At 40.4% G+C, this 22,172-nt stretch overlaps 1 protein-coding gene across 1 annotated transcript in view; it reads left to right on the forward strand.

Annotated features, from left to right (window-relative positions):
- Nucleotides 1–6,330: 6,330 nt before the first annotated feature.
- Nucleotides 6,331–22,172, forward strand: part of LOC126270221 (uncharacterized) — a 70,111-nt gene continuing 54,269 nt past the window's right edge. Inside the window, exons 1-2 of the mRNA XM_049974058.1 lie at nucleotides 6,331–6,388; nucleotides 19,848–19,904. Of these exons, the coding sequence (XP_049830015.1) occupies nucleotides 6,385–6,388; nucleotides 19,848–19,904 (61 nt within the window). The 5' untranslated portion in view covers nucleotides 6,331–6,384. The remainder of the gene's footprint in view (nucleotides 6,389–19,847; nucleotides 19,905–22,172) is intronic.

Consider the following 22,172-nt stretch of genomic DNA (forward strand, 5'->3'; position numbering starts at 1 on the left):
CCGAAGGTAATAGCCGCGGTGAATCCGAAAATATAGAGCTCGTGCATTCCTGATCACTTTCTCAGCTCAGATCCACACTGAAAGAAGACGAGTGTAAAATGAACTTGGATGGCGGAGGCAGATTGGAGGATGACAGGTTTTTAGTGCTGTGACAACATACAACATTCTTAACTAACGAAATTATGTCTCCGATTGGTGAAATTCCGAGATCAATTTCGAATAAAATGTTTTACTGTTTTTTATGGAAATGTTCAGAATAAATGGGAAAATTGAATCTTTGTAAGATACTCTTTATCAAATCGGACCACCCCTTTGACAAAATCCAGGGTGCATCCTCGGTGCATATAACAGCAGAGACTCGCAAGAGCTCTGCTTGGCGGTGTACACACCGCATAGCAGACTCTGGCCACACTGCTTTCCAAATTTAGTGCAAATCTCAGAAACTTTTGCGAAGAGATTCAACCTCAACAATAACAACCTTTATATCACTCTCCTTATCTTTTCAAAGGCTTTTGGACGCCATAAACAAGTATATCATTCTATTTATTAAGAAATAATACACATAAAGGGGAAACATTGCTAGCAAAAATCTTGAAAATTGTTAGTCAGTTTACTTCAGATTTTTACACAATGCTCCAATAAACGTTTTCTGAGCAGCCATCTTAGGTTGTTTGCAGATGACGATTTCGTTTATCGACTAATAAAGTCATCAGAAGTTCAAAACAAATTGGAAAACGATTTAGAAAAGATATCTGAATGGTGCGAAAATTGGTAGTTGACCATAAATAACGAAAAGCGTGAGATCATCCACATGAGTGCTAAAATTTATTCGTTATACTTCGGTTACACAATAAATCAGCCTAATATAAAAGCCGTAATTCAACTAAATACCTAGGTATTACAATTACGAACAACTTGGAAGGAACACATACCTCTTTTAGAATACTGCTGCGCGGTGTGGGATCCTTACCATATAGGACTGACGGAGTACATCGAAAAAGTTCAAAGAAGGGCAGCACGTTCTGTATTATCGCGAAATATGGGAGACAGTGTCACAGAAATGATACAAGATATGGGCTGGATATCACTAAAGGAAAGGCGTTTTTCATTGCTACGAAATCTTCTCACGAAATTACAATCACCGGCTTTCTCCTTCTAATGCAAAAATATTTTGTTGACACCGACCTACAGAGGGAGAAACGATCACCACGAAAATATAGGGAAATTAGAGCTCGTACGGAAAGATATAGGTGTTCGTTCTTTCCGCGCGCTATATGAGATTGGTATAACAGAGAATTGTGAAGGTGGTTCGATAAACCCTCTGGCAGGCACTTAAATGTGATTTGCAGAGTATCCATGTAGATGTAGATAGCATACATTATATATATATATTTAATACATCCAAAATATGTAAATATATATTATATATTATCGAAACGTTGTTAGGAAGACCTCGAAAAGTACTCGACCGACTGAAAAATTATTTCATTTCATCTTGGCGTGGTAGTACAGCAAATTTCTGTTGCTACTATTTAACAAACAGTCGTAGGTTGCTGAATTTAATGAACATTCTGCAACCTATAATTTTTGAATAATATAATAGACCGACTTGCTTTCGATTTTTACACGATACTCTATCAAACCTTCAGATAGGCATAGGCTACATACAGTATTTGATCAAAAGTATCTGGACACCCCCAAAAACATACTTTATCATATTAAGTGCATTTTGCTGCCACCTACTGCCAGGTACAACATACTAGCGACCTCAGTAGTCATTAGACATCGTGAGAGAGCAGAATGGGCACTCCACGGAGCTCACGGAGTTCAGGTGATTGGATGTCACTTGTGTCATACGTCTGTACGCGAGATTTCCACACTCCTAAACATCCCTAGGTCCACTGTTTCAGATGTGATGGTGAAGTGGAAACCTGAAGGGACACGTACAGCACAAAAGCGTGCAGGCCGACCGCGTCTGTTAACTGACAGAGACCGCCGACAGTTGAAGAGAGTCGTAGCGTGTAATAGGCTGACAACTATCCAGACCATCACACCGGAATAACAAACTGCATCAGGATCCACTGCAAGTACTATGAAAGTTAGGCGGGAGGTGAGAAAACTTGGATTTCATGGTCGAGTGGCTGTTCATAAACCACACATCACGCCGGTAAATGCCAAACGATGCTTCGCTTGATGTAAGGAGCGTAAACATAGTACGATTGAACACTGGAAAAACGTTGTGTTGAGTGACGAAACACGGTACACAATGTGGCGATCCAATGGCAGGTTGTGGGTATGGCGAATGCCTTGTAACGTCATCTTCCAGCATGTGCAATACCAACAGCAAAATTCGGAGGCGGTGGTGTTATGGTGTGTTCGTGTTTTTCACGGAGGGGGCTTGCACCCCTTGTTGTTTTCCGTGGCACAGCACAGGCCTACATTGATATTTTAAGCAACTTCTTGCTTCCCACTGTTGAGGAGCAATTCGGGGATGTCGATTGCACCTTTCAACACCATCGAGCACCTGTTCATAAAGGAAGGCCTGTGGCGGAGTGGTTACACGACAATAACATCCCTGTAATGGACTGACCTACACAGAGCCCTGACCTGAATCCTACGGAGCACCTTTGCCATGTTTTGGAACGCCAACTTCGTATCAGGTCTCCCCGATCGACATCGACTTGTCTTCAGTGCAGCACTCCGTGATGAGTGGGCTGCCGTTGCCCAAGAAACCCTCCAGCACATGAATGAACGTATGCCTGCGAGAGTGGGCCAACACCATATTGAATTCAAGCATTACCGATGGAGGGCGCCACGAACTTGTAAGTCATTTTCAGCCATGTGTCCGGAAACTTTTGATCATATAGTCTAATTTTTATTTAATGGAGACATGTTGTACTTATAAATCACGAAAATTCCTGACTGACTTACTTCACATTTTTACACGATCCTCTAACAAACATTCAGATAGACATTGGTACTGTTTTTAAGCAACACTGTACAGATTTTCAGTTAAAACCGACAAACTAAAATGCCAATCTATGCTGCCAAAATGTGCAGTTTCGTTTCCTTTCCAGCAGTCAGTTCTATCTGCCTTAGCAGGGCATTTAAACCATTGTACGCTTAGCCTTTCCCATGTGCTCTCTTTCCCATTACATGTAGTTGTAAGCAAAAGTTCTATCGACAACAACGTGCTGCTTTATTTTCCTCCACGCTGTCGATTTTAGCATGAAAAAGGCTAGCTTTGTGATCCTACCAGTTCGCATTCCTGTGCTAAATAGTGTCATAGTAACTCACACATCCTGAAGCTGGAGAGGCCACGGAGCGTATCCTATACACCAACTATACCAACCGATTTGCCTATTCATTTTCAGCTACTTCAGTTCCCAATTAAGGTTTCACTTACAGTAATAATATACAAGGCTCAAGGTCAGAGAGAGGAGAAAGAGGAGATGGACGCATAGGGATGGGGGATGGGGCTGGGGTAGTGAAATGGACATAGGGTGGGGCAAGGAGGAGATACACAGAGAGAGGGGGAAGGAGGGTATGGGCAGAGAGAGAGGGGAGAAGAATATTAAGACGTATAACCAAACATGTTTAGCAACTGTGAAGAATTGCTGAGTTTGCTAGTTCATGATAAAACCAAATGCCTACTTTCTTAATTAGTTGATAATTGTGTAAAGAGACAGTAACTGGTCAACGTGTACCATCCAGAGAAAAATTCCAAAACATCCATAACACCATCCTTCACCTCCAAGGGAACGAACTGTTATTCTGCTGGACGTCAGTTCATGTTGGAGTTTGGGGAAGGACATTAGTGGATCCAGTAGTCAAGGAACCTTGCACAGTACCTTCAGTGGTTCAATGTAAATTCCGCTTAATGAAGTGAAAAAGAGTCTGCTGTCATTGAGAGGAAGAACGTCTGGATGTGACAGATAACAAATGGCACTTGGTGAACCCAAAAACCGACCAGGATGCAGTTTCTTCAAGTCAGAAAGGCGAACTGCAGGGCTAGTAGCACGTCACCGTATTGAACTTACCCCTCTGCCATGGGTTTCTCTTTCAGCTAAGAATCCATCAGTACGTTGGTTTAGTTACCCACCACTGTGAGTACACAATATTTTACTTGATTATATTTGATTTGCTGATGGGGAGGGGGGGGGGAGGCAATCCTAGGGTTACATTTGGTCCTGCCCTTTATTTTGTTTGACAGCTGCGAGTCACGGATTTGAATGTTTTGGGAGACAATAGGACCACTCCTAAATTACTAGGACATAGATTTTAACTAACGTCGCAGAGGTTGGCTATTATCCGTTTTTATATCAGAAGTCACCCAGCCACAAGGATTCGTAAAAATGTTTTGACTAGATTTATTTCGCTACTGCGTTTTCTGCCAAAAACTGACACTGGCCACTTAATGTGAGCGTTGAGATGGTGGAGGACGCAACTCCTTTGATAGGCACAATGCAGGCCATTTTCTTTCGCACTGACTCTTGCAAGTGAAGGTAGTAAAACGTTGTACATGGGGAAACAAATATAGTTTTCACATATCAGATTTTATTAATCTTTTCGAAACATCAGGTGGACAGTCTGTACTTGTTTATAGGAAGATTTCTTAAATGATTGTGAAATATTTAGTTGTTCCGTTATGTGGATAGTTGCTTCCCTAGTGATGACGGCTGGACGACTACGTCAAAATCACGCATGGTAGTGGGACGTTGCAAGATAATTCATCACAGCCAGCCATCCACACGAGAATTCTAGTTATTTTTGAGTCACCCGTTGTACGCAACAATATTAGAGAGTGCGAAGAAAATGTTGAAGATCAAAATGACAAGATTAATAATAACCAGCATGTAATGATTCTGTGCAAGTACAGGACTCTAAAGACAGTTTTAAACACACACACAATGTATTTTCAACTATCGAGTCGGTTTGGCGGTTCCATTTTCCTGCATAACATTATAACGACTGTTCGAGGAACGATAATTAGGGTTCAGCGACCCTTGGATGACGACGTCTTATTAGGGAGGGACGCCTCTCCAAGTCATCTCTGTAAGGTGGTCAGAGTGTTGGGCTTGCTAGCACTGGAAGATGTCCTGGCCTACAAGGAAACTGCCTCAGGATATCTGCCGAAATGCGATCATAAGCAGCCAGACTATCGACCTACGTCCCGGCTGAAACTCGATTTCACAGGACGGAAGTATTGCTGTTGGACGTCACCTTCCGGTCCCATTTCCGAACTAAAACGAGAGAAGAAACTGTATCACGCTGGCATTCTGAGCAGGAGTTTCTTGCTCGCACCTATCCACAAAACTGTTCTTTAGAAGGACTCCGCGGAAACATAGGAGGATTAAATCCATTTATATACATTCTTGCAGCTAGTACGTTGATGACATTGTCTTTCTTACTTAATCCATCTTTCTTGGTATTGAAATCTAAAAATATGTTTATGATCTTATTTTTTTATCTTTCGGTCTTAAAGTAAAGTAAATTTTACTCAAATCTCTTAACCCACCCCTCACCACCGCGCCCGCCACGCTCAGTCCGAATTTCTCGATAGGCTTTATCTGTGTTTCAAGAAGCGGTAAATTTATGGTAAGTAGGCCTATTAGATATTTTATCAGCTAATTTAAGCCAAGGAATAAATGTGTTTCAGATTCTAAAGAAGATGAGTATCTATTATAAACTCGTTTTAATGCATTATTAATACACCATGCCTTTATATGCCGCAGCAGCATCTAATCACTTTAATTATATAATTAAAATAGCACATCAGTACAACTGAAATTAGTTTATTAACAGCTTTGCATTCAAGCTTTTTTTCCGGTAAGACATATTTAGAACCACTTCCTTTATGCTGACAAGTTGGTAGTATACCTATCGCTACAGAAGCTTGTTGCACGGAACAATGTTGTTAATATACCACCTTCGCCTCAACAGAAATTTATTTCATTATCATATCGAAACATTTCAGTTTCGCCAGAGGAAGTTTATACTAACTGTAATGTGTTTTCGTTAGCCGGTAAGTGCACATATACCTGCCTCGTGCGCTTTTAGATTGCAGCATAAGTTTAAATGCTCTATAACCCATTTTCAGAATGTTCACAACTAGCTGAATCGTACGTTTCCATATCCCTGCTATTGCGCTAACAATGCATCTTTGCAGAAAAATAGTTCTCGCAACAATAATGTGGACTCAACAAACGTTAAAAGTCGCTGAACTACACCTTACCCCCATGACGCCATCAGTAGTGTAAACTGCAATGCGTCATTCAGTGAATGTGCAGGCATTTGTCAGAAGCATCGTTTCCAAGGCAACGTAGAAACAAATATCTTTTCAGGAAGTGACAGACGCGTTAATATAGTCAGCATGTGGGCTCTATGGGTAAGTCGAAAATCACTACTTAACTTACTTTCGAAGCACTTAACACCGTCGTAAAGCATTTCGAAATAGATATTGAGTATCCAGTGTCGAATGTGTAGACATCTGCAGAATATGTTCATTCCTACAAGCAAGAATCTTGAATTAGCTTTGACGCACGTCTCCCCCATTCCTCAGCGGTGTCCTTCGTATTTGTACGGTATCGTATTTGCCGTGCTCCTATTCCCCATTATGTAATGCATCGTTTTTCACTGAATGTTGCAATTTTAATGAATTGTTCGACGATGTTAGCAGCTACGCGTTCCGACTGAAATAAAATTGGCCAAACCAACTTGGAAGCAGTGTTCAAAAGTAGTCTTAATCATGTCCAATACATACAGAGAAAATGTTGCCGAGAGTGAAGTCAGACGTGAGATTACGCTTCAGATCTGTCTGTATACCCAACCAATATTTGCTGATTTTTTTTATGTCTGTTATTCTGAATACGGTACAGTATATGCAACTTGAAATAATCTTTAAAAGTACATTCTTTAAGTTTCCCTCTTCCGAGTTGGCATATTCCCGTCTTCCGTTCATATTTAAGTTTTTTTATGCAATTATGATGCCAGCTTTTATTGAAGCTACCAACATTCGTTGAATGGGATCAGAAACACGTGCGAATGGCGCAAGGGAGTTTGATTCGCAATTGAGAAAGCGATTTTAACATTCGGTACAAGTTTTTCGAGAGTTTGTGTAAAACCTTTCTATTACTATTAATTAATTTTTCTTATCGGTCACTGCTCTACTCTTAATAATACATTCATTCTTTGGAACAGTATTGTTGCCAATATATTGATGTTACTCGCATCACGCATCGCCTTCGTCTTTGGTTTGTGCATGGCTTTATTTTATACGTAGTTAGAGCGGAACAAATCTACAATGCTTACAATGATGAAATGATACAGCTATAGAGTAAAAATATCTGTCGAGTAAGCATTGCGTTCTGCGCATGTTATCAACAGGGAATGTCACGTTCTTTCGGCTTAAGGCTGTTTGCCTATTCTTTCTGCAGAGTTCGAAACTGTAATATGAGATGTGTTTGCTTCATTTTTACAGTGGCTTTGTTCGTAATAGCAGTGACGAATTACTGGGAGAAAGAGACGTCTTCGATACGAGTCGTTGGCTTTGGTGAGTGACGGAAAAAACATGCGACAAACGTCGTAAATATTATGCCCAATGTGGCGTCGTATCGAAGCGGATTTTTTAACTTAATAGACAGGAACGGCGAGTAAAAAATTTAACACCATCACAAAACAAGCACTTCAGATTACGTATACTGTAATGATAGAAATGGTTTTTATAACGAAAAAGGAATCGAGTACACCCTATCGTATAAACACTCTATACCGCTATAATGGACATCAGAACGTAAAATATGAAGTGTAAAGAAATGATTCCCGTAAAAATGGAAATTATTCGACTGTTTCCACTTTCCACTTACTATATATAATGTCGTTACGAATTTACAAATACTGTAGATGAGCTGTTGGACACTAAATCGAATCATAACCGAGAACTATAACTACCGGTATCTGTTAAAAACGCCAGAAACTACCAAAGTAAGAAATACAGGTTAATTTTCTAAAAATACATCCAATGTAACTGAAAATAAAACAATGTTACTAAACGAAGAATCGAAACTATCATACAAAAAAATAAACTAGAAGTACACTTTCATTCTCGGCTACTTTTCCAAAGTCAGCTACTGTTGATAATGGCTCCCATGATTCGCGGATATAACATTTGCTTCCCGAAAAAGCGTAGCCCGTATTACACTCGGAAACAGAGAAATGTCTCTAATAAATAATTCCTCGTAAATCGAATCATATTCGGAACTAAGTCAGACAAGCATCACAACGAACAAATTGATAATTAGTATGTTGCCAGTCACTGACAACAGTGCTCATGCGTAGATAATGTCAGCTGCAGTTTTCTACAAATAACTCGTAATTGAGCCCATAGTCCAAATATTCGGCAAACTCGTAAATAAAAGTAGGATATTGCGAAAAGCATCATATATTACGCAATACGACACAGATGAGCTAGGCACCGTACATTCCATCCTGACCTAGACGTCGGGCTACACCAGTCCATTAGCGTGACATTAAGTTGTTCTTCTGACTCACGATGTAACCACTCTCTCGCAAATTCGGAACTTCTTCAGTAATTCCAAAAAATACATCTGTCTTTTTTCACTTCACCTCCTCTTCGGCGTATACTCAATTGCTATTACTACTTGCAATTTGAAATATCGCGCAAAAATTAACAAATTACTTTCTAATCAAAATATCCACGGGTGTACTGCCGGTCTATAGAATAAAAGCTGTGTCCGTTGGACACTATAGACCGGCAGTACACCCGTGGATATTTTGATTATCAAATACGCCGGGAGAAACTCAAGAATCACAAATTACTTTCTGTATAACCCAACGACATTACGATCGATAGAATGTAAGGCTACACAGTAACTCATTTTAAAATATGCACCAAAACTTGGCATCACAGCAGACATTACGTCACAGCCAACGGCTAGTTTCGAACATTCCTCTAGACCCGAATTGGTGTTGTTGCAAAGGATACAAAAAGCAATACGGGAGAGGAGAAAAAAGACTATGTTCTTGATTATGTTCATGTAATGTGAATAATGAATTTTGGATAAATGTTTCAAGTCTGCTGCCGTTTGCGCAAAATGTGTATGCTTTTTGAGAAAAGACATAGGCCATCTGCAGCAGTCATTTCTAATAGTGAATTTCATTGGTGTTCACATATAAAAGGCATTCAAAATATTTTTATAGCGAATCACTAAGGTGACTATATAGGAATTAGACTTTTCCCATCTTGATTCATTTCTGATAGTTGACAACTGTGTTATATAAGGGTAGATTTTTTGTTTATAAACTGGAATATACTTACCATGTGATACTCCGTAACATCAGGAAATATTTTTGTGTTTTATTCAAAAGCAAAACATTTGTAGAAAATTTCGCTCTTATGTGAGAGAATGTTTTCCACAGCAGAAAATTAAAACGGTGTGTGTGTGTGCGTGCGTGTGTGTGTGTGTGTGTGTGTGTGTGTGTGTGTAAAATAGATCTGAGAATAAAAGCTGGAAAGTACGAAAAGTTGTATGGGGTGAAATTTCAGAGAACATTTCTGATATAGAACGTTTCATTTGTTCATTTTTATAACACTGGCTTCCTAAGACCTAAGCTGTATATTCCGTTTCGCAGATAAGTCAATAAGAAATCATGGAATTGAATGTGTATCATAATAATGGGGAACAGAAATCAGGGAAACAAAACGAACACAGTCTAATGATTTAACTTATTGCCTTCACCATTTGACTGACAGGTATAAAATATTAGTATCTAAGATGTCAGCTAACTCATTCGTGCGTGTCTTATTTTCCACTTCCTTTGAGTCTGACATTGGTCTACGACTCAGCAGACGACAATGAAAGAGCAAAAAAAAATTTTGCAAGGGGCAACTGGTGCATATGGCGGTAGTGGACCCTCTGAAATCTTGGTTGTGGCGACAGACCAAACTGTATCGTCGCCTGAGGCCTTTGTTAGGTGATAATTTGGTTGTAAGTTGCCGAAGACAACGAATGTGACTGGGAAATAAAGCTTGTGGTAACACTTTGATCTGTAATGCAGCCCGAGTCATCATTTGCATCTTATGTAGCGCACTTATTCTGTAATGTTGTGGGAGCTTGCAGATAAAATGTGCTACACTAACGTCAAGGTATTACCAGTAAGTGAAGTTATGTGATAGCCTGAAAAATTCAGTAAAAGAAAGAGATAAATATAATAAAAAAGTGGGTGGTGTAGTCACTTTTCGATAAATTCCGTATTTTCGGGACAATTTAAAAGGCGTGTCACTATCAAGTCATACGCAACCATCTTACAGGCTCGGTATGCCTCATAAAGCCGAAAACTGGCAGTGGCTGTCAGAGATCAAAAAATAGTTTGATTTGAGCTGTGACACTTGTTGCAAAGACACGAAACGTTCCTTCACTTTGTTCTTCAAGGCTAAAAGCCTAGACTGTTATGATGTCTACCAAAAGAGTATACCAAACCCACAGCACTCACAAAATGAATCTGTCTGTACTAGCGATATAATGACATTCTAAACTTACAAGACGTTTTACAGACAAACCAACTCCGTCTCAGCCATGTTGGCTGAATCCTCATTCCAAGAATATTTCCACTCAGTGGATAAAGCACCTCATTCCCAATGGAAACTAGGCTCCACTTCCATCTGCCTTTTTGGAATTTTTTTCTACAGCGCTGTAGTCGGAGTTTGAGAATCGTAAACGTCTTAGACCATCTTTCTTCTTAAAACAGTTTTCGCCTCAGTTGGTTTGTTTCTTCTGTTCCTCGTTGTTCCTTTTGGTAATCCTCCATGTTGTGCAGCTGAATGTTTCATATATGCACTATGTATTTCAGGCATTCCCCCATTATTTAATTTATCAGTATTATCTGCATTTGTTATAGAATACACCTTAGATACAGCAAACTAATGTTAACTCATGCTTTTATAGCAATAACTTCCGCTAACGCTATAAATTCGTTATTATGCCATCAAAATGTAAATGTTAAGGAAATATATATTAGAATTGTTAACAATAATGTTATCTTCTAACTCCCTGGAGAAAGTCTGAAGTACTTCTACTTCTGATGGTGGTTCTCCCTCCAAGATAACATGGTGCACACTATTTGCGAATAAATATTCAACTCAGTTACAAATAGTATTTGAGACCCTATACCGTACAACCGTAATAACCGTTGGTGTGGTATCGAGTCAGATGCTTTTCTGAAGTTGATAGCACAGCAATCTGATTTCCTTAATCCCTATCTTTCACAATGTCGTGTTACAAAAGCGCAAGTTGTTTCACATGATCGATGTTTTCGAAAGCAATGATGGTTGGCACAGAGGAGGTCGTTCCGTTCTAGGTACCTCAATATGTAGGAGGTCAGAATATCTTCCAGGGTCCATGGACGTCGATTAGATTGGACATTATTTTTTTTAAAATCACTTCTGATACTCTCCTCGTTGACTGGTGTGACCTGAAGTTTTTCCCGATAACTGGGCACAGTATTATGCACAAGGGGTCTACAGCAGATTATAGTTAAAATGGGGTATAACTCCCACTCAAATTCTGTATAGATTCTAACAGAGATACCGTGGTGATTAATTTTAGCGATTTTCGTTCTTTCTCAACAATCACTGACTCTAATATCTACCTCACTCCTTTTCGTAAAGCAGGTGGAGGAGTACACTGGGACGGTGCAGCTTTGTCTTCCAGGAACGTTTGAAAATTGAATTCCGTATTTCTACTTTTGCTTTGCTACGCCCGTCTTCAGCTCCTGTGTTATCCATGCACAAAATGTTAGTTATGATATATGCATCTAACTCCTTCATCGGTATCGTTCTGTACACTATCCTTTATTGCTGCCACTAAGACCCTTCACTTAACATATTTCACCTCAGAAATAAAACAAATTTTGCAAGGCACGATTTTAACGTTGGGGAAATCAGCGAACTTTATTTCTATGTCTGAACGTCAGCGTAGGAGAAAGATTTTGTTGTTGTTTAGTTCTGTTGTGTATGTATTCATAAGATATTTATTCTGTAATGTAGTATGCACTCCTGCATAAAATGCGTCAAATAAGTAAGTTAAAGACTGAATATTATTGTGTGCTGGCCCATGAAGTAGAGCAACATGATGAAAGTAAAACTGAGAAAAAATAATGGATGTGTGTATAGCATAAATCGCTGATATGCTGCATACCATAGTAACTAGGTTTTGTTTACGCCGTAAGTGTACTGGCATACTATGAAGCCATTAGTAATGACTCGCAGCATAATTTATTAAAACATCGAGTTAGCGATCAAGTACACATCAGGACATAAAAAATTGCAGTAATTATTCCCTATTTTCCACAGCAAAAAATAACAACATCTGAGTTGTCACACAATTGAAATGTCTTTATGATTTTCTCTTCATAGCTTAATGAAGCAAATTCATTTTAGCTACCGAATGCAAATTATTCAGCCCCTACCAAATGTTTGTACAAATTCTACGGCGCCGTTGAACGGAATTTGTGTGTAGGTCTACTGGCGAAATATAAATATTCAAATTATACAGTACTTTTATCAGAAGACTTACGCATAATAAGGTCACATAGCCTACGAGGCAATGAAAGTTTATGACAAAAATCCTCTTCCGCTCATCCGAATGTTCACTCCTGAGATATCTATACGCAGTGGTTTGAACCATAAACAGTGACATGCTACAAGTTCAGCAGATTAGCGATGACGCTAATGATCGCGAGTTGTGCCTCCCAATACCTTCGCTTCAGAAGAAATTTCACTGCTTAGAAATAAAAGTTTGTTGCATAACGTCATGATGCATTATTGGGATAAAATTCGTACAGTTAATGTCAGGAGCTGTTTTTTAACGCACGTAATAAATCACTGCTTCAGGACAAATAAACATATCTGAACCTCCTATTACTCGCAAAATTTTTTATTAAAAAGACGGCTAAAATCATTGGAGAATCTATAACACCACACAAAAGAGTGGAAGTAGCTTTGTGATTCCTCGCAAGCTGAAGGGTCCATGTCGAATTCAACACATTTCTCTTCAAAACTGTAACACGCGGGTGTTAACTTGTAACGTTCATCAGTTTCTGCCGCGGATTAATAAACTCCTCGAATTTTTTCCCTCCTGAGGTTGGTTCTGCGAAAATGTATTTTTTTAACAATTGCATGTTTGTCTATCGCAGAGTCAGTAGCACTTTACTTTGTTATAAGTAAAACATATGCAATATCCGTCTTTTGCTTACCGGGATAGGCTTTCATATACTCAAAAACATTTCTAGTATTTGCGGCTGATTCGCTTCATGTCGATTGACATATGACTCTACGAAGACGGCTTCACAACTGACGTTTACTCGTACAAGCCTTCACATTGCTGGTACACGCGTTCAAACATCTGTCTTTTGGTATGCCTGCGCCAGCTGAAAACCGATCTAGCGTCTAGCAGCTTCAACAGTCCTTTAGAGGCGGTCAATCATGCTTGTCAAGACTGCAGTTTTCGTTATTGTTATTTCATTCATCCAAATTGTGTGACCTGGCAGCGTCTAAGCGTCTGTTCTCCAACCCTATAGGTAATGATTACGGTGAAGTTAAATATAAAAGTAAAGGGATCCGACCCTGTGCCAATGCGGGACGCTAGATAAACAAGAAAATCAGTGCTCATAGTCAACATTTTGAGCTGTTTGCCCTTGTACCTTGCACAACAAAGCGAGACGGAATCTCTAATGTGTTGTATGGTCTGATTTCCTTAGTACTCTCCTGTGCGGGGTCCTTGTTGGGGAACAAGATTGCTCATTATGCCGCCAAAGCTGCAACTCTGCTACCCAGGACTTTTAGAACTTATGTGCCTTCGGACGGTCTCAATGTTACAGCCCGTAGAAACATTGTCAATCGGGCCGTCTCCGTGGGAGCAAGCTCAGGGAGACTAAACCACTCCTTACCGTTTGGGTGACTTTTGTAAACTCGCTAGGAGGAGATGATTTCAACTGCGTCACGTATAGGGAAACGTCTTTTCAGCCATCGTCATTCGTCTGTCAAGCGACTATCCCTCACCACTTTGCTCTCACTGTAGCGAACGATATACGGTGCATCACTTTCTAACCCAGTTATAGAATTTTAATCCCGTAAGTTTTATTGTGTGTTCGTCATATTAGCTATACTAACTTTTAGCAGGGTTCAGAACGCCTTATTCACCCTATCAGCGTGGTGAAGGAGATTTAATTTTTGACTGCGGTCACCGGCTGTCCTGGAAACTCTTACCGAACGGTCTCTCACGAAAAGGATGGCAGTTGTAATCGTCCATTTTACCTTTCCACAATTTTTGTTTCTTTTTGAGTAGTGTTCCAAGCTCACTATCATTACTTATTATAGTTTTACCCACCCACTAAGGTCGTTCAGGCTCCTGTGTGTCAGCTAACTTCTGGAACCAAGGACTTCGTTCCGTAGAAATTTGTCATGATTTGAGCGCTTATAACCGTAGCTGTATTGGGCCCTGTAGCCTCAACAACAACACTTCATGTGACAGTCATAATAATATTCACAGCTGTAACTAAGTTACGTGTTTGCTTATATTTGCTGCAGTGCAGCATACGTGGTATGGGGACAGTCGTTTGCAATATTGATATCTTGTACTATTTTATCAAGTTGCGCATATGTTACACCACTGAAATCCTCGTCGAAGTAGCTTTGAGGGTTCATGTGTCCTGGATCTACGAGGAGCGTTCAATAAGTAATGCGACACATCCTTTTCTCGGCCAATCCCGGTTGAAAAAAATGCAGAATTTGTTGTGGGACATCATGGTATATTCGCTCTTAGGCCCCTACCACTTGCACGTAAAGATGTGTAGTTAGGTGAAAAAAAGTAAGAAAAACAAAGCCGGAGACATAATTCGGCCATTATAGCCACTAAAAATTAATTATATACGTCATAAAATCGTCACGTGGTCCTCTATAAATTGACGTAAACCGCGCCTCGTGATATTTACTCGCTCTGGATATACCCAGGTATGCAAAACGTATTGACAAAAGTAATTTTCGCATGGTGTACTGTCGTCAAATAACATTACTCTACGAAACTTGTACCAGACATAGAAAGAACTACAAAAAAAAATGGTTCAAATGGCTCTGAACACTATGGGACTTAACAGCTGAGGTCATCAGTCCCCTAGAACTTAAAACTACTTAAACCTAACCAACCTAAGGACTTCACACACATCCATGCCCGAGGCAGGATTCGAACCTGCCACCGTAGCGGTCGCGCGGTTCCGACTGAAGCGCCTAAAACCGCTCGGTCACAACGGCCGGCCGAACTACTACAGTATAGTACAACAGGTGGCTGAAAGAAATACGCACTATGCCGAAGAGAAATCACAGTTTTATTCAAAGACAATAATTACACTGAAGTCACCGTGATTCGTGATGGTTTCCTTGATATTATAAAAGGTGGGACATCGTTCGTAATAGTGTGTGTTAGCACCACGGAAGGCAATGTGTGCTCTTCAAAGTGTTCTCACGCTAGCCATAAGGTTGGATAACGAGTTCTTGTATACGCATCCCCACCGCATTCCACACGTGCTGGCTAGGATTTAAGTCGCGGAGAAACGGGCAGCCCAGTCAATTCGAAGACTATCGTCCCGTTATAAGATTTCTACGTGGGCTAACTCATTCCTGAAAAGACGCACACAGGGGAGGAGTACGGTGTCACAATAGCGTTGGCCAATGAGCGTGCCATGTACGAAGATTTGGAGGCAAGTACGCCCACGCAACATTGCGCCTCCCCAAAAGATAACACCTGGACCACCAAAACGATCCTGTTCGACAATGCTGGACGTACTTTCATATTGTGAGAGAACACGTAATGCACCGAGTAATATTGTCGAAAATGACGGTTTTGCACCGGTTGGTGTGACCGAGCGGTTCTAGGCACTGTAGTCTGGAACCGCGGGACCTCTACGGTCGCAGGTTCGAACCCTGCCTCGGGCATGGATGTCTGTGATGCCCTTGGGTTATTTAGATTTAAGTAGTTCTAAGTTCTAGGGGACTGATGACCTGAGATGTTAAGTCCCATAGTGCTCAGAGTCATTTGTACCATTTTTTGACGGTTTTGCTGCAGAAATGGAACGTTCTACCACAAGAACTCCTTGCCAACTTTGTGGCCAGCATGGTACGATGTTACAGAGAACGCAATGTCGCCGGTGGTGATAACACTCCCTTTTAAAGTACATGTCTCGACTTGAGTAACATGCTGGGTACCATTATGAATCGAGGTAACTTCAGCGCAATTATTGTATTTAAATGGAGGTGTCTTTTCTGTTCGTCTCACCGCGTATTCCTCTCAGTTGCATTACTACACAGTACTGTACTATATTGTACTGTAACGTAGCAGTTCTTTCTGCGAATGGTCCAAGATTCATCGAGCTGTGTTACTTGGCACGTGGAAGTTACTTTCTTCCTTAAGTGACGCAAACCAGTGCACCTTGTATACGGACACAATACGACTTACAAGGTACGTGGAAGGTACTACACATCAGTTGCCACTGTGCATTGGGAACAGGCTTCAGCACGTTCACGGTCTCTAGACATGTGTCCGTATAGCTCTATAAATCTCAACGCTAATCAGAAGTGTACTTACAAATATACTGCTAAATTACAGCAAATCATCCACTCCCTAAACTCCTGAAGTGAAGTGCATCTCTTGCTCCTCACTAGTACTGTACTACAGCTGTATCACCTTGCAAAAAGTAATGAGCCAGGAACATTAGACTCTGAAGGGCCCGACACACGAGCGAGGGATAGCAGTGATCCGTCGCCAGGTCGTACTATCTCCGGAGATCGCACGTGTGTGAACAAATTGTGGATGACAGCGGTAGATCGCTCATCGCATGGAATATTCGTATCATCTGATGAATGATAAGCGATGTGTGGCAGTATGGCTGCATGGCTGTGACTTATTTTTCTGGTTATTAAGAATGATGGTGTTTTGTCCACGTTAAGTAAGAAATTCGTGTTATAATTTATTTTTATTCAGCGTTCAAGAACCAGGGCCGCAGTTGATATTTAAATTAATGAGTAATACAAAGTACACCTTCCGATTTTGCAGTGACTAATATTTTGAAGCCTCTGTTGTAGAGGTAGTATTGAACAGAATTCACTATACACTGGATTCCATCTGATGATTTATGAAACAACTGGACACATTATTGAAGATTTTATCTCCTAAACGGGATGACGAACCGTAATATTAAGAGGAGATTTTAATTTAAATGTTCAGGGCATATCTAGTATACATCTCTAGTCGAACTCCTCGCGATTTCTGTGTACGTTTCTCTTCCTCATACAATTTGCAACAATTACAGCAATCAGCAGTGCTGTTTCTGAAACATTTCTGTAGACACATCGAGTTTTCAAACAAAGTATCTGAATACGAACAGTTAAACTGTAACACTTATCAACGAAAATAAAACTGAGGCCTAATAAATGAAAAACGAATTGTTTTTGCATTCTGGAAAGATGTACACAACCCACATTCCGTATGTGAAAAATGTAATATATTCTGTAAAGTAACCTACATTTCCCAAGAAGTTCAGTTAATTCCAATTCCTGTTTTTTTTTAATTTATTCTTTGTAAGCATTTAGAGGATACGGAAATCAACTGTCATTTCGGCTAAACACTGCAGTTCATTTTCCACAGCAGAACTTCTCGACATAGTGAATTTGTAACACAGGTTGACAATGCTTGGCGAATCTCTCGCGTTTGTTGGGGTCAGGCGAGCAAGCGACTGCAGTTATATAATCGACCGGGACGGAACACTACGATATGTCCTCGTGTGCGTAGCCCTCTGTAAATATGTTGAGGCTGCAGAAGTCACGCGATACGGATGCGCACATATACAGATGGCGGTAGTATCGCGTACGCGAAATACAAAAAGGCACTGCATTGGCGGAGTTGTCATTTGTACACAGGTGATTTATCTGAAGAAAAAGTGGGTTGATAGTTGGAGCAAGACGATTGGGACATCCCTTTGGGAAATTGTTAGGGAATTCAGTATTCCGAGATCCATAGTGTCAAGAGTATTTATAGAATATCAAATTTCAGGCATTGCCTCTCGCCACGGACACCGCGGTGACCAACAGCCTTCACTTCAAGACTGAATGCCATGGCGTTTGCGTAGAATTGTCAGTGCTAACAGACAAGCAATAGTGCGTGAAATAGCCGCAGATATCAATGTGCGATGTACGACGAACGTATCCGTCAGGATAGTGGAGTTGAAACTAGGCGTTGAAAGTCTATGGTAGCAGAAGACCGACGCAAATGCCTTTGCTGACAGAGCGACATCCCCTGCAGCACCTCTCCTGGGTTCGTGACCATATCGGTTGGACCATAGGCGACTGGAAAACCTTGGCCTCGACAAATGAGTCCCGATTTCAGTTGCTAAGAGCTGATTACAGGGTACGAGCGCTGCGCAGACGCCATGAAGCCATGGAACCAAATTATCAGCAAGGCACTGTGTGAGCTGGTGGAGGCTCCATTAAAGTGTGGGCTGTGTTTACATGGAATGGAATGGGTTCTACGTTTCAACTGAAACAGTCCAGTCATTGACTGGAAATCGCTGTGTTTGCCTACTTAGAGACCGTTTGCAGCCATTCATGGATTTCATGTTCCTAAATAACGATGGCATTTTTATGGATGACAATGCGCTATGTCACTGCCCACAGTCGCTCGCGATTGGTCTGTAGAACATTCTGGACAGTTCTAACGAATGATTTGGGCAGCTAGATCATCCGGCATGAATCCCATCAAACATTTATGGAACATAATCAAGAGGTCAGTTGGTGAACAAAGCCGGCCGGAGTGGCCCCGCGGTACTGGGCGCTACAGTCTGGAGCCAGGCGATCTCTACGGTCGCAGGTTCGAATCCTGACACGGGCATGGATGTGTGTGATGTCGTTAGGTTTAATTAGTTCTAAGTTCTAGGCGACTGATGACCTCAGACGTTAAGTCGCATAGTGCTCAGAGCCATTTTTTTGGTGCACAAAATCATGCAGCGACAACAATTTCGCGACTATGGAAAGCTGTAGAGACAGCATGGCTCAATATATCTGCAGGGTACTTCCAACGACTTGTTGAGTCGATGCCACATCGAGCTGCTGCACTACGCCGAGCAAAAGGAGGTCCGACACGACATTAGGGGATACCCCGTGACTTTTGTCACCTGAGTGTAATTCAGAGAGTTTGCATTCTCGGTTTAGTGCTTAATGTCGTCGGTAGCACCACTCTGAATTTACGCGACAATTAATCAACAAAAAAATCTGTTGGGCAGTTTTATTGAATTATTAACAATTAATATAATTAAGGGAACTCTTATTAACAATAAAATGGTAGCCTGAAATTGATTCCCACACTCTTGTTCTACAGCTGTCAATCAGTTTTTTGGAATGAATACAGGGACAGAGACCGTTATGTGCCTGTCAAATCATGAAGTAAAAAGGAATACTGTGATGCTAAAACTGATCTCGTAACACAGATTAGCTAAGTGATAATCGTAGCTGTATCAGGTAGTAAACAATCTTTGTGATATACTGCAATACCTGAGACTAAAGATCCTCGCGCCTTTGCTGACTAAGAGTCCGTACAACGCGATATTCTTCAACAGTACACCACGAAGTTTCCGTGAAAACATATTTGTATCTTTCTACATGGACGTCTAATCGTATGCTTTCTACATAGACGTCTAATGTCTAATCGTAAGCTATTACTGTACTGCTAAGAGCTCTAATAATATATCCTGATAACGTTTTAAGAAGCAATTTTGTGTCTTTACAGAATGCTGCAAAATCGATTGGAATGGCTACGAGCATAGCTGCCTTCGAATTCTTTACGGTGTAAGTATAATAACTATGTCTTTTGATAACATCTAGTTGGCAATTGCCAGACACACTTGTGTAATCAATAAGACCATTTACTCTAAACAGTATTATTTGTTATGAAATATGGTTCTATGACGCCGTTAAAAGCCAAAATAATATATGAATTTCAAGCTTTACTTTCCACCGAAGATCCACATTTTTAAGTCGGTGACAAAATAATGACAACTTGAACATTCAGTGCCCGTAGAATATACTGATAATTATGTATTTTTTAAAGTTCTTCCAATATGCTCCTAAAAATGTAGTTAATAGTTATTTGGCACCTCATCAAAGGAACACATTACATTTAAAAGAACAGATAATGTGCGTAATGGATCAGTGTCATCACAGTGACAAAATGTTCATTAGTGGTGTATCACAGTGTTCTGAATTCGGCTTATTTCTAGTCTCGTTCTATATAAACGGCCTTTAACGGTATATACCATTATCATCTCCTTTAAAGGTTATACTCCAAAATGGTCTTTAAAATTAACAGTGAATTTTGTACTAACAGACTATCATTGAATTTACAAGAAGCACGTTCCATTCAGTAACATACCACAAAAGATTTGATCTAACTTTAAATGATGAATAATACGGAATTTTAACTTTTTCCTTCCTTTTTGCGTTTACATTAATAAGAATTTAACGTGAAATTCGTCTCAAAAGTCAAAGCCGTGCTGTTAGTAAATGACGTGTATTTAAAGCGCTGTGTACCTACGTTTACGCTCATTGGGTTTGTCAAAACCGGTGTACTTTTGAGAGCACGCAGTTTTCTGGGTTTTTAAGCAATGTAACAGCTACTTTGACGACAATCTAGACGTCGTTCACAAAATAATAACTGCAAAAGTCACCAGCAGTCATGCCGAAAAAAAGCTCATTGAATGACAAATATTTCAAGACGATATTTCCTGACTTGTTGTTTGAATCATCCTCTGCTCCCAAGAGAGACCAACATTGTCCAGAAAGACCATGTTAAGTTTGAAACAAACGTGCTGCTCATATACTAAAATATGAAACTTCCTGTCATACTAAACCTGTGTGCCAGACATGCATGGTTTCGAACCATAAACCTGTGCCCTGCGTGAGCGAAGCCTTTTCCAAAGGAGCTATCCAAGTATGACTCACGACCTACACTCACAGCTGTCCTTCTGCCAGAGCTATATCCTACCCCCCTAAACGGTGAAGGCGGGTCGTGGGTCGTGCTTGGACAGCTCAGTTGGAAAAGCAGCTGCTAACATAGGACAAAGGTCCTAGGTGCGAGTACCGGTCAGACACACAGTTTAGTGTCTAAATTCGTTCTGAATGTTAAAATATATGTCAAACCACTTGAAAAGCTGGGAAAGATTATGGTAATCATGTCAAAACGAGCAATATAGTCAAAGGGAAACGAGAGACAAATTTAAGAACATGATGGTAATGATCACACAATAAACTCTGTTTCTTTTAATTCTCGTTTCATATACACTAACTGATTAAAAGCGTCAGAGAACCCCTATATGTTGCAGAACTGACAACTAGATGCCAGGAGAGGCGAACCCGCGGGTATAAATTGAACAAGGAATATTATGTTTTAGTCGACAATCAGTAACGGTAGATTGATTCTGTCAGGAGAGGTCACTGACTTAAAACCTGGACCAGCCATTGGAAGCCACTTAAGAATCAAATCCATCAGAGACATTTCAACCCTTCTACAGCTGTCCAAATCAACTGCTGGTGATGTGACTGCCAAGTAGAAATGCGAAGTTAACAACCACGGCTAAACTAAGACCAGAAAGACGTCTGTAATGGCGGACAGGGCCCGTAGAGCATTGCTGAAGTCGCATGAAATCAACAGCAAGAACCACTCATGAGTTTCAAAGGTTGCTGAAGGTGACTGTAAAAAGTCGCATGAAATCAACAGAAAGAACCACTCATGAGTTTCAAAGTGATAGCAGCAGTCCAGTTTGCTCAATGATTGTGCATAGGGCGCAAACCTTCCTGGGCGAACAAGTAGGGAAGGAAACTGAATTTAGTTAGATATTAAGTTACATTGTAGTTAATAGGCATTACGATTTTGCAACTCGTTTTTAGTTTACAATCTACATTTGACTCATACCAGCAAGTGTGAATTATTTTTCCCTCTGGCACTTTTCACCATGAAGCTATATGAAAATATCTAATTTTTTAAATTATTTAGTGATATGTTCTTGTTATTGTTGTGGTATTCAGTCCAGAGAATGGTTTCATGCAGCTCTCCATG

Source organism: Schistocerca gregaria, chromosome 1, assembly GCF_023897955.1.
Source record: "Schistocerca gregaria isolate iqSchGreg1 chromosome 1, iqSchGreg1.2, whole genome shotgun sequence".
Taxonomy (NCBI): Eukaryota; Metazoa; Arthropoda; class Insecta; order Orthoptera; family Acrididae; genus Schistocerca; species Schistocerca gregaria.